Source organism: Gastrolobium bilobum, unplaced genomic scaffold (genome assembly GCF_033153095.1).
Source record: "Gastrolobium bilobum isolate Gb01-03AN ecotype WA unplaced genomic scaffold, APGP_CSIRO_Gbil_v1 utg7982, whole genome shotgun sequence".
Lineage (NCBI taxonomy): Eukaryota > Viridiplantae > Streptophyta > Magnoliopsida > Fabales > Fabaceae > Gastrolobium > Gastrolobium bilobum.
Genome location: NW_026897007.1, coordinates 150871 through 164741, shown reverse-complemented (window position 1 = coordinate 164741; position 13871 = coordinate 150871). Strand labels below are relative to the sequence as shown.

The window sequence follows — 13871 nt, the reverse complement described above, 5'->3', positions numbered from 1 at the left end:
GCCACCATTTTTATTTCCAAAAAAAAATTAACAAAGGTTATACAAATACATATGTTAACAATGGCATTTTTACTCTAACTAATTAGGTTTTATTAACGTATACTCTTGCAGTGTTGGTTAAAATGTAATTATTATCTTCACTAAATCATTTAAAGAATGAATTATTTTATGCGTCTTGAATTTTAAAAATATTAAATATTTACTAATTTAATTCTTATCATATGCTTGAAAACAATGTTATATATTAAACCCGAACCAGTCATCGACTCGGCTAGCCCGATCATCGACTTGGTTGGCCGGGTCACTAGTTGAACCACATAACCCGAATACATGTATATAAATTTATGTTCTATACTTAAAATTCCTTCATAATAACATCTATGTTATATAGCAAAATCCATAATTATGTCTGTTCAGAAATTTCCAAAATTTTGTTTGGCAACAAATGTGCGAACTAGTTTGCAACAATGCCTTGACATGGAAGAGGATATCGTCATCTTCAACCTCCTCCTCAAATGGTCAGTCTACTGGATGGACATTTACTTGCTTTTCATAACTATAGAACTATTGCATCTTTGTAAAAAAAAAAAAAAATTGGGCTTATAGGCCCTCCCTAATTTTGGGGAAAAAAAAATACATACTATCATTCTTAAAAAATAAAATTAATATCATTTTGCAAATTTCAAATTAGCTCATTCTTCTTGTCTCTGATGCTTTCAAATTTCAATCCAACTTACTTAACATTTTCACTTTTCATTTCAATTTCACCTTTTTTAAGTTTAAATGATTAATGGTGTTTTGTTCTTTGTGTGATTGATATGCCTATATGTGAATCGAAAATTGTGCACAACAATTTAGGGATTTTGCATTTGGATATTGCTTAAAAAATGATGTCCTTTTCTTTAGAAAAATATTGCATGACCTGAACGGGTTAACAAAAATTGATCGGGTCACTAATTTTGTTAAAAACCGACCAAGTCAAACTGATTCTCATCGAGCCAATTGCATTGTCGATTCGTTGATTAACTCGAACAGGTTAAATCACCAATTCACTGATTTTTAGTTCAACCCGACCAGGTTTAATAACACAGTTGCTTGAAGGATTCAGGTTAACAAAATCTTAATTAATTTTAAGTTTTTATGATCTTTCATCTCTAAACTAACTAATTGGAATCAATGCTTTCAAATTAACTCTACCATGGCATCTGAGATTAATGTGGAAGCACATCACCAACACATAAAGTTGAATATACATGACATTTTAAGCATGGCACACATTCAGAAAGAGTACAAACAATCAGCTATCTCTAATTGCAACCTATCATTTCTAATTCCCTGGAGTGACATCATGAATTGGTATTAATTTACAGCTGAAGTTCTCAACTGTTTTTCAAAATCAAACTTAAGATTCTTCAATGCTCTTTTTCTCCAACAAATTTTATGGTCTTTACATAGAATGGAACTTTTGTATAAATTTAGTAAACTTAAGTTTCTTATGCAATTATTACAACAACAAAAAAGTTTCGTATGCAATATGTAAGACTTAATACCTATCATAGGTTCATGGAAAGTAAATGCATTAAGGTGAGGTTAATTTGAACAGTGCACTTCAACATTATCTCATTCATTTTAACTTGTCAACAGTAATCACAAAGAAAAAGTTTGCATTGAAAAATGATGATAAATACATCCAAATAATTTATTTACTTGATTAATTATTTTTTCTGTTGACATAGTGGAGACTACTGAGAGTGATAAGCGAGACAATTATATATGATGAGTGCAAGCTATATATAATTTCATAGGGTTTACTATGTGTCATTTAAAAGGATACAAGATTGGTTTATCAAAAAAAAAAAAAAAGATTCAAGATTGTATCTTTTTAGCAGTTATAACTATGTACTACGGGTAGTAAATAAATTTTGTTTTGTGGTAATCGGTAGTACATAATTAGGGGTGTGCAAAATAATCAGAAAACTGAACCGAACCATGAACCAAACCGAACCACCCTTAAAATAACCGATTTTTAAAATCAGTTCATGAACCGAACCGGTTTTTAAGGAACCAATACATAAACCGAACCGGTTTTCAAAACTAGTTTAAGAACCGAACCATTTTGAACCGAACCGAACCGTTTTCAAACCGAACCAAATTGATTTTTATAACTTTATTTTTTAAATTTTAAATTTTTCTTTTCATTTCAAAATAGGGTCAACCCGAACTGGTTCTGAAACTGAACCGAACCACTTCCAAACCAAACCAGTTTTGAACCGAACTGAACCATTTAAACCAATTTGGTTCGGTTTTTCAAAAAATTCGTTTCGGTTCGACCCATGCCTATACATAATTATCTCAAGTTGCTAGAAAAATGTTATTCTTTTATATAAATAAATAAATAAATATATATATATATATATATATATATATATATAGGGTTCGTTTTTTCTGCCGTTGTTGTTGAAAACAAAATTTTGCAACAGACACAGAAAAATGGGTGGTATTCCCTAAAATACATAGCGTAATATGTAAAAGTTTATAAATAAAAAATTTAAAAATATAACCATATATATATATATATGGGAAAAACTATTCTCATGTTACCTGAGATAAATTTTCTCTCCTACACACCCTTCGATAATTGTGTCATCTTTTTCTTTTTCAGGTGGTGGAGTCCACAAGTTTATCTATATAACATGAGATAACTTATGTCCTTTAGCATATATATATATATATATATATATATATATATATATATATATATATATGTATATATATGAAAAACCGTACCTTGGCTAAATATTCATAAAATGGCACTGAAATGACAAGCGACAGATCCTTAATTTATCATCAGTACAAAAGTCTGGTTGCGTGGTTCTTTTATTTTGCCGCTTCTGCATAAGTCACCCACAACTAGAAAACATCAATAGAAAAGTAGATGAACGTAATTACCATGAGTACCGTGCGCAGTATAATTGAAAAACACTGCCTCTCATTCATACACTGAAATTTGGGGACAAAACGATAACAACCTTCATCGTTGTTAAAACAAACAATCTTAATAGTATAATTAAATGCATACAAAATCTCACTATTTGAGGTATGATATTCATACTATCATTTTTTTCTACTACCACTTTAATCACCGTTGAATCAAATTTTTCAGTAAAAAAACGAACTAATGAGAGAGGAAAAAATTGTTGAAAAATTTGATTCAATGGTGATTAGAGTGGTTGTAGATTAGTAGAAAAAAAAATAATAGTTTGGATATCTTACCCAGATAATATTATGTATTATTCCCATGAATCAATTTTTAAGTATTCAATAAGTTAGTGAGTCTAATAATGCTCTTATAAATCATGAATAATGTAGATGTTACTTCAATTTATGTTTCTACAAGTTTATAACCAAAAGTGTAACAATCAACTCTGTCATATTTTGAAAATAGCCCACATAATGAACAGTAAATTACAGAAATACTCACTTATTCAATACAAAGGTGTAACAACAAACTTTTCCCGCACGTAGCTAGTAAGTGTTCAACGGTCATATAAAGAAACCTATATATAAACAACAGTTGTAACTTATATGTATATATACAACGCTTACAGATTGCTAGCTACTGGACACTACTGCATAGTAGAATTTTCATGCGTGTAAGTCCTGAGTAGGAAGAGCATGTAAACTGTCGTATAAAGTTCTAAAACTTCTCTTCGCAAAATAGAACATTATCAAATATGCAACCTTTAATTTGTCTTTTTATGGCTTAAAATTTAATCAGTTTTTTTTATTAGTCTTGAATGTTATTTGATTTCCTTAATCAATCTGAATGTTTTAAGATCATGACTCCCATACCTAGCTAGGACAGTAGGAGAATATTAAAACAAAGTTACAGAAAAAAGAGGGCATCAGATCTTCTTTTTTTTGGCGATATTTTATCGATGAATTTTCTTGCCTTGTTGGATTCCAAAAAAAGTGTAATTTTTAATCTCTTTCATGCTTTATTTTCCAGCAGTTTCAAGATGAGCTAGCGGAAATTGACACTACTAAAGGATCTGAGATACAGATACTCCTATCATTTCCACAAAAAAAGCAACACATTCAAGTGTGTGTAGCAAAAGAAAAGTCCTACTCCTCTATGTCTGTATTGTCTCGCTAACTGTGGATCTTACAGTCTTCTATATTGCTTTTGCTTTCAGTATCATACTGTGAGAACCTAACATTCCGTTTAATCTCTCCTTTTTATGCTATGAACAGTCTATTTTTAATAAATGTGAGGTTAATATTCAAACCTGAGTAACTTTAATTAATTTCCAAGAACTCTTAACTCAAATAAACATATATGAATGAATCAAGTACAATGAAATGTGTGTATATATATATATATCCTCAGAACCTGAAAGCCAAATGCATCAAGGTGCCATTAAATTAAAGGTAGACAACACTGTTTAACCAGCTTCATACCAATCCACACGATAATTTCAAAGTAATATAGTTACTTTAGATTGATTAACCAAAGCAAGTACTACACTAATTATATCCTGGGATATCACGTTTTACAAAAGGGAAGGGAAAAAGGGCTTAATTTTCTTATTGTTATATCATTTTATGTCCACTATAGTTAATAAATGATAAGCTGATAATTCATCACCTCTCCAAAAGTTAAGCTCCTTGATTCTATGCATGTCCAAAAGTGTTAGCAGCAATTATTGCAATGCCTGAGGCAAAATCAAAAAATGCATTTAAATAATCAGTGAGTTATCAACTTAATTAATCAACAAACAGTAAGATGACTGTGCTGAAGGCTAATTAGACATCAAACGAAGAATCTAAATCTAGAGAGTAATATAATTGAAGTCTCTAGGACAAATAAAATGTATCTTTACAATTATGATAAGCATCAGAGATCAGAAACAATGCGTCGAATCCGCTGCAAGCAATAATTACTGTGAAAAATTAGTTTTCAGCAGAATTAGGATACTTACTCTTTCTTTAAGCCTTGGTAGAACGGGAAAAAGAATCCCCACAGTACTTCCATTTATCTAAAACACGTTTGTGAGCAGTGCTAGCTGATCCAGACAAGAAGGGGACTGCTGAATAGGAGAGAAGACAAGAAAGTAACAAAGGGGATAGAAGAGAGGAGAAGAGCTGGTAATAACTACTCATCAATAAATGATATATAGCATAGTAAGAATTGAAAAAATTCACCTTTTTACAGCTGTACAAACTTTCTGCTCTTTATCTGCAAAGCTAAAATGCCTAACTAAACAGCAGCGGAAGCAGCAGTGTTGTAAACGACATCAACCCAACAAGGCTAACAGAAACATTAGAGGATAGAAGAAAGCAACAAGCTTTTCTGTGTACCATTAAATGCAGTGAACGGAAAGAGAGAGAGAGAGAGAGAGAGAGCACAGTATTGATGCAATAAAAAAAGGGGGACAAAACCATATATATATGGTAAATATAATATATTTATATTGTATTATACACAATTGAAAGGTCTAATGGATTTCATTCCGTTTCTTGGTAGTGAAACGATTTTTCATTTCTTCAAGACTCGAATCCCCAGCAAATATTAAATAAACGCTTAGAGCAGTTTAAAACGTAATAAAAAGCTCAAATGCTAAAAGCTAATTACTAATCAAAAGAGAAGAAGAACGGGACGAAAGTTTGGGAGCTCTTTCCTTCATTTGTAGCTGACGAGATAAAGGGAAGAGAAAAAAAAACAATTAAATAAAATGCTGCAAAAGAGAGTGTAGTGTAGCTGGCCCAACTAAATCTTCTTCATTATTTGGCTCTTAAATTTATTTGATCACTGCCGGTATTGCAAAGAGGGATCCAAATCAAACAGCACTGAAGTTCCCCCTCTCTGATCCCCAAACCTTGCTGATGATGAAAGTAGGTCTTCATGGGGTACCCTCGATCGCTGAAGAGGTGGAAGAGAAGAAGAGGGAAGTGAATTAACCATTGTCACATGTGTTGCCGAAGCCGAGGACAAGCATTTGGATTCTTCCACTGACGACGAAGCACATTCCATGTTCACCCCAAATAGCCTTAGCCGTTTTCCAGTAGTACTAGTACTATTACCACTAGTACTAGTAGTAGTAGTAGTAGTAGCAGCGCCACTCAAGGCACCATGGTGATGATGATGACCAACCGGCACAGAATCAATGATCATAGGGACAGTGTTCCCTGTCTCTTGTTGTTCCCTCTCACCCATTGGCATTGATGGTGTTGACCGCAGGTAATAGACTGACCCAGATCCCGAATTGAGCTCATTATAGTTGTTGTTATGGTGGTACTGCTGGTGATATGGCTGTTGCTGTGGCTGATGATGATGCTGATGCTGATGATGATGAAAAGAAGTATACATATTGTTGTAATTGAGTTGTTGCTGAAAATGATTAATATCATGGTAGCGAGGTGGCACAGTAGACGACGTGGGAGATGGGGAAGCTGGCTGAGAGTATAATCTGCCACCCCATCTGATGGGAAGAAACAAAGGTGTGATGAGTGATGTTGAAGGATCAGGAGGATGATCAGGCCTTCTCCTCCAATCTATGTACAACCTATGTCTATTCAATTCACCAAGGCCACGCTGGAAGGAGACAACGTCACCAGCATCGAGCTTCTTCTCCTTAACAAAACGGCTCCATCCCTTGGTCATCACATAGCTCTGGCTGCTATTCCAATAGGAATACCTGAACCGCCACATCTTGCCATTTCTGTCCTCAAAATTGAGAAGCAAGCCTTTGTCGTTGGATGATGAGTCAAGGGGGAAGTACTTCTCCGCGTGTTGCTTTGGTATCACCAGTCGGTTCAGCTTCCCTACATCGCTTGGTGTCACCACTTTATCAAACATGTGCTCTTTCTCCACTGGCAGCTCGTTGCAGCAGCTGGTGGTTGAAGAAGATGTGGCATGTGGATGATGAACTCCTCCTTGTTGCAAATTCCCTGCTTCCTCCTCCTCCTTGTTGCTCCCCAGTACTGTCAAGTCCATGAACTCTAGCTGCTGCTTTCTGTGATTGATGAAATTTGAAGCTGCATCTTGCTGGTGTAACCCTAACCCAGTTGATGAATTGTGAGATTCAGTATTCGTAGTGGCATCTGGAGATCATGAAGCATCCCCGACCATGGATTTTAATTTGGTGGTGAGGAATATTTATTATATGAAGACGAAGATATAAATGATAAAGTAGTAGTGTTGTAGATATATGGAGAAGAAAAGGGGTAATATTAATAATGCTTACTGCTGCTTTCTTCTCTTGTGATTTCCTCTTCCTCCTCTTCTTCCCTGCTATCAGAATACGCTTTAACTTCTTCTTGCATCAACTCCATGACTTTATGACTGACCTACTTTGTATTCTGCTAATAATAACCTCTGGATCTCAGAAAAACAATGGAAAGAAAGAATAAAAAATGAAAATCATCAGAGAGAATAAAGGGAAGAGGGCAGAAAAGCAAATAATAATAAACCATATTAAATTTGACAGCAAATGGGAAATTTTGAGCTGAATTAATATAAAAAAGAAGATTATAAGGTCAAATAAAACCTTGCCAACAAATAAAATGAAGAAAGATATATATTTTACCCAGATTCGTGAGGCTCTAAAGAAAAACAAAAAAACAGGCTCTTCGCTAGTATACAACAAGTAAAAGAGTCGGTGCCTTCATATTTGACCACGAGGCTCAAAACCCTAAAAAAAGACAAGCCATGGACGATTCAAAACGGGGTCAAGTTGTTGTTATTGTTGACCTACATAGCATAATATGAGGAGCAAGAGAGAAAGAGATAAAGAAGAGAGGGGAAGAAGTCATGTGGTTTTTAGCTAACAACTGTAGTTACCTCAGAGGAAGCTTCTTTATAACTAGGAAAAGAAGCAAAAAAAAAAAATTATATATTTCTTCCAACCCGGTTTTATTCGTCCAAGAGAGAGAAGGAAAGGTAGATAGAGGATTACTACACTTACGTGGGGGCCATGAATAATGTCCCTATTGTGGTCATGTGAGCAACTTGTCGTTTTCATCATATTTGGTATAATCTTGTACAATTTATATGTGCTTCCGGTTTCAAACCAAAAGGCAAGTTGTTCCAGAAACAATAAGCTTAACCGTGTTAAATTTGCACCCTTATTCTATTCTCAAATAAAAAATACAAAAAATGGGGTAATGATATTTGTTCATTCTTTTTTTTTTTTAATAGCTCATATATGAGTACGGGCTTATCTATATGTCTAGCTAGTTGTGGCAGAGATGAGAAGGAAATGCTAATGTGTAGTAGTAGAGGAGTGTGAAAAAGAGAAGGAATAGAGTGCACACCCAATTTTTTTTGACTTTTAGTGCCATTGATTGTGTGTGCTGTATGTATGGTCCCGAAGGCAAAGAAAGGAAAAGTAATTTGCTAAACTAATTAAGAGATAATGAAAACAGACCACCCTGCAGGCGCTCTCCTGCCACTGCTTCTCTCTATATATAATATAACCTCTCCTTAATTCTCTTTTCTTTCTTTCAATTCACTTGATCTCGTGTGCCCTAAAATTTCAATATTTCTACTCCATTTTCTAGTAAAAGCAGATGAAACGTAATAAATAAAATTATTATCTCTCTGTTGCGAATCAATAACTTCTCCTTCAAAACTTCAACACCCAAGTTCCCATCATATTTAATAACCCAAAACGAAAAAATTAAAAAGTTACATGATGACCTTTTAGCCCTAGCTTTTAATGTTATTCCCCATTTTTACTGGACACTACCGCTGTTTTTTTTTACCATACCAATGCATTTGATTAAATTAAATGTCTATTAAATTCGTTTTTTAAAAGATATTTGAGACTAATGTGATAAATCTTGCATGTTGAGACAAGTCAGCATAGAAGTTCTACAAGGCAAACAAATGAGACTCTTTTATGTCTCGCATGTTAACCACGCGAGACTTAGAGCCAATGGAGAAGTCCCCCATCGCAAACGGACTCTTAAATGTTTGTAATATGGGACTTAAGTAATCTGATCGGGCTTTTTTTGTGTGGAACTTTCACATTAGCACTAAGTCTCGTATAATTAATGTGCGATTAACATGCAAGATTAACTATTTCACTATGGCGTATTTGATCATAAAAAAAAACTCATTAGTGCTTTTCTTACCGTGCACACGGATTTGTATAAATATGATACATTTAATTATGACTTTATATATATATATATATATATATATATATATATATATATATATAATTGATAACTGTTTAGCATAAATTTAAATTTAATTATATTATAAATCCATCCATAGGTACAAATATTCTTGTGGTGGGATTTATTTAATAACAGGAAACAACAGGTAGCAAAAAAGGTTGTACTGGACCAATAATTATTCAACTGAAAAGAAATTTATTACTTTAATTAAAGGGCTCATTCAAGTCCTTGAAATAAAAATTGGTGTTCAAGAGCTACCTCTACATAGGTTCAATAATACTCAATTCCGATTTGATTATATTTCCCATGAATCAGATAGAGAAAAAAACTTGTTTGTGAAGAACAATTAGATTTAAAAAATATTTATTTATTTTTCTTGTTTTAAGAGATTTTTTCAAATCAGACTAACTTTTATTAAGTCCTACCCAATTATTTTTTTTACATACTCAAATTTCAAATATTGCAGAACCCTCCCAATTTCTGAGTTTAAACTTGCTTACAACTTAATTAATACATGAAACTTTTGTACATGTGTCTCGCCACATAATTAAAAATTGTCTTAAGAATGTAGAAGCTTGATTTTTGTTAGACTTGCTAAATATATATAAACAATGAACTCAGGGAATAAACTAGAAGTTGAAATTAAAGCAAGCTGAACTAATGTATGCATATATAGTAAAACTAATTATTAAGCTGCTTTCGTGCACGTGGTTTTCCTTTAGCCAGGTATTTAGTCATCAATTTATATTAGTGTGTGTTTGATATGTGTGATGTAAACCAGATATTTAATGTAGAATTTTAACACATTTACCTAGACACAGGTACACCCATTAATGTTTACACGGCCAAACTTTTCCTCTTTGATTAAGCAGATAATGTTTAAATTCTTAAAAAAGAGAGAGAGAGTATATCTTCATATGCTTAAGCACAGTCTTATTGGAAGATTACACACACCTTGAATTAACGTCTCTGGAGCTATAGTCATTATGAATATGAAGCTATAGCCATTAATTAAGAATATGAATAGCTTTATGATCTTCATGTTTAAAATAGAGATGATGAAAACCTCTCAATTGACTAATAAACCCTCTCTGAGCACGTCACATTATATATATGATAATGCATTTTAATTAATCATGCACTATATTCCAGGCTAAATAGAAAATTAATATGTATATGTTCATTTAAACTAGTGGTCATTTGTTGAAGCAAGATTGAGAGGAAGTATAATGGTGTACTTAGGAATAATTTCAATTTCTCTTTATACAAAAAAAAAAATTCAATTTCTTAGTCTATCATCACATGGACATATATAAGGTATCTTTGAGCAGTTAACTTAGAACGTCTCAGGGAAAGAACTTAGTCAAACACATTATTTAGTACAATTAATTGTCGGTGTTGTTCTCATGATCATACATACAGGCATACGAACATGAGGGGAAAAAAAGGATAGAATATTACATAACCTAGAAAAATAAAATTAAGAAATCTCTATTTTTCTTCTCCATTAATGTGAAGTAGTTTTCTCCTACCGCAGAGTTTATAGAGCTTCTTGGTATTCTCAGGTCCTATATCTATTGAAACCCCTCTAACTCTGACTGCATTTTTTCTCCCTCCAGTAAAGTAAACAAAAAAAGAATGAGAAAGAGTGCAGTGCCATGATTAGATCTTGTCAAAGTGAAAAGTAAACTCAAGGTTTAGTTTGAGAGTTTTAGAGAGAGTTCAGAGATAGAGAAAAGAAAGTCATCATTATCAAATCCAGGATTTAATGCTTTCTTATCCTTTTTTGCTTTAACAAAAATAAGTTTATTTAAGATTATATCACAGTGTTGGGAGTATCAATGATCACCAATAGAACTACATGGTTTCTCTTAGTTCAAATTCTTTTAGCTACGTGGCACTCCTTTGTTGGCGCAGACCTGGTGGTAACAATTAGCATATGAAATTAGTATTAAATTATAGGGAAATATCTGTTTACAAATTTTTTTTACAAATTACACTAAGAGCCTGATTGGATCCTATTATTTTTAAGCTAAAAACTACTTATAAACTAAAGCTAAAAAAAAGTTAAAAGCAGTTTGGTAATTACATAAAAAATTTAGCTTAAAAGTTACTTAAGAGCACATATTTCAAGAAAATTATCTCTTTATCTATCTTCTTTATAACTCTTCTTTTAAAAAAAAAACACACAATTCAAGAAAAACAGATAAAAGCTTAAAAAAAAACTTTTCATTATAAGAATTTTTTCCAAAACTTGTTTGGCCTAGCTTATAAGTAGCTTCTAGCTTAAAAAATAGAAGATCCAAACATGTATAAATATTTAATTTTTCTTATTTTGACCTCCCATATATTATGTTTGAAGAGAGAAATAAATATTTAATTTTTAGCCTCCCGCAAGAAAAGAATTCTTGGGTCCGCCACTAATGATTATGTACAATAAGTCTTAAGAAAGTAATTGGAAACTATGGGGAATAATTACTATTTAGCATAGCACACTTTGTTTTCATTATGCAGAGGACAGCTAGTGAATCCGAAAAACACAAACTGGGTTTAGATGCTTTTCCTTTTCATAGTTATGCTTCTGGAAAGCAGAAAGAAAACATATCCCTTGTCCCTTTGATGGTTGATTAAATATATAGTTGGCTGTGAATTTTAACAGTGTATATTAATGGGTCTTTCTGATATCTAGCTCTATACATGATAGTTGGCTATGTTTATGACTAGTTAGTATCAAGTGGTCCAGTGTGATCTATGTACCCATTTCTCTGGGTTGGACGGAGCCTCCAATCACCATAAATTATATATTTGCAACTATGATATAGACAAGCAAAAAGATTAACATTGTCATACTCAAGTTGTAGAGATACAAACAGAGAGAAAAGGGGAATCAAACAAATTGGCTTTGGCTTGGCAAGAGGATTGATGTCCGGTCACATTCCAATTACAATTGTCACTACTAGAAAAAACTTGTATAGCGACGGAATTGCTATGGAAATTCCGTCGCTAATTTCATCCTCGCTACTACTTTTCGTCACAAATTCCCTCGCAAACGATTTTGCGAGGAAATTTGCGACGGAAAGTAGTATAGAGGATGAAATTAGCAACAAAATTTTCATAGCAATTCCGTCGCTATAGAGATTTTTTCTAGTAGTGTGTATGCACTGGCAGCTCGCGTATATAAGTGTGATTCCCTTTATTGTCTCTTTTGGAACTCTCATCGTAGTAGTTGTTGAAATGAAATTTCCTTTCTAAACTTTCTGCTGCAAATAATAAAAATAAGTACTAATATCATCATGGAGCTGCAGGTAAAGGTACAAGAGAGACTTGTCATTTATTTTGGTTGCAAAGTTCAATCCCACGAAAACTAGTCATTTAAGCAATTGGAAGTCCTTTCTTTCCTCTTTCCCTCTCTCATTTCTCAAAATAACCCTGAAATTCCATATCTTTCATTTCCTCAAATGGATTAAAATTAGTTTGAGGATAGAGAATGTAATAACATGCAATTAAAAGAGCAATGTGAAAGACTGATCTCATTTCTTTCTTTCTTGCTTTCTTTAATTTATGGGAAAGTAGGCATGCAATAGAAAGCGATTGAAATCCCGAATTCACTAATCTGAACCCATTCAATGCGAAAGAGAAACAAAAGGAGGAAATATATTTCATACCCAAAATAATGAGATAAAAGTGACTTAATCTCAGTTCGCTGCTTGGTGTTACAAATAGGCTATATAATATTAATTGGTCACCATACTTATTTTGAATATTAATTAATTATAGTAATCTACAATATTTTTCCTTTCCCTTTTAATCCCATTTTGTTAGGTTCTGGTATTATTCTGCAAACAGTTGGTAGATAACACTTTCCGAGAATTTCCGAGGAAATGTCGCACCCCACATGTGGATGACAGAAAAGAAAGAAAAGAACTGCATGCCTAGATGTTCCAGTTAAGACCCTAGCTAGATCAATTAGGATTTAGGAGGAGGGTGATGCCGCCGCCCTCACCCTTCTCTTTTTAGTTACTAACACAAATTTTAAGCCTTCGCATCTGAATGAAACCCCACATCAGCATCGAACAGTGGCGGAGCTGGCGTGGCCTTGATCCGGATTAAATATTAACAAATTGTACTTGTCATGCATAATTATATAATTAATTATAGTTTGACTTGGGTTAAAATTTATAATTTGACCCTATCAAAAAAATAAAATATATTTAATTAGAGATTTGGCTAAGTTGTATTAAATTATGTGTTCCATTTTCACTTATATAAAAAAATTAAATATTTAATAAAATTAAAAAATATTTAATAAAATTATAACTCTTTTTGATACTTTCTGCTCAGGTGTTTTGTATTTAATGTAATTTAAATATATTATGATATGAACTAACTAAAATTAAAAAAAATAAATACTCATATAATTTTTTGACCCAAGCTCCAATCCGAGCCTGGCTCCGCTACTGCTGTCAAAACAAGAATCTCTAGTCTAGGGGACCCCTCTAATTCGTTTGATATTTGAATTAATAATAATATGTCATTTTTTACATGAGTTATGTTATATTTGTAATTGCTTATATAAAAATTACGTTATTTTTTATTAGATGTACGTATACACGTACATCAATATTACTTTTTTTATATTTATATATAACTCCCGTTTCATATTTTTGTTATTTTGTTTTTCACCC

General features: G+C 32.7%; 1 protein-coding gene across 2 annotated transcripts; it reads right to left on the bottom strand.

The window, feature by feature from the left end:
• Nucleotides 1–5462: 5462 nt before the first annotated feature.
• On the bottom strand, nt 5463–7882 carry LOC133303346 (B3 domain-containing transcription factor NGA1-like). Of its 2 annotated transcripts, XM_061503249.1 has the most exons (4): nt 7844–7882; nt 7590–7694; nt 7248–7378; nt 5463–7104 (listed from the first exon to the last, which is right to left on the bottom strand). In XM_061503249.1, the coding sequence occupies exons 3-4, from the start codon at nt 7333–7335 to the stop codon at nt 5810–5812; spliced, it is 1383 nt and encodes a 460-aa protein (XP_061359233.1). In that variant the 5' UTR covers nt 7336–7378; nt 7590–7694; nt 7844–7882; the 3' UTR covers nt 5463–5809. The 2 variants fall into 2 exon arrangements, with proteins under 2 accessions (XP_061359233.1, XP_061359234.1); XM_061503250.1 differs by lacking the exon at nt 7844–7882 and having other exon boundaries at nt 5464–7059; nt 7590–7790.
• Nucleotides 7883–13871: the final 5989 nt, after the last annotated feature.

What these genes read in the sequence shown, in the direction of transcription:
- LOC133303346 (XM_061503249.1), bottom strand. Translation starts at nt 7,335, where the DNA reads ATGGAGTTGATGCAAGAAGAAGTTAAAGCGTATTCTGATAGCAGGGAA. An exon ending in CACAAGAGAAGAAAGCAGCA is followed by an intron (nt 7,105 to 7,247) that starts GTAAGCATTATT and finishes CATGATCTCCAG; the next exon opens with ATGCCACTACGAATACTGAA.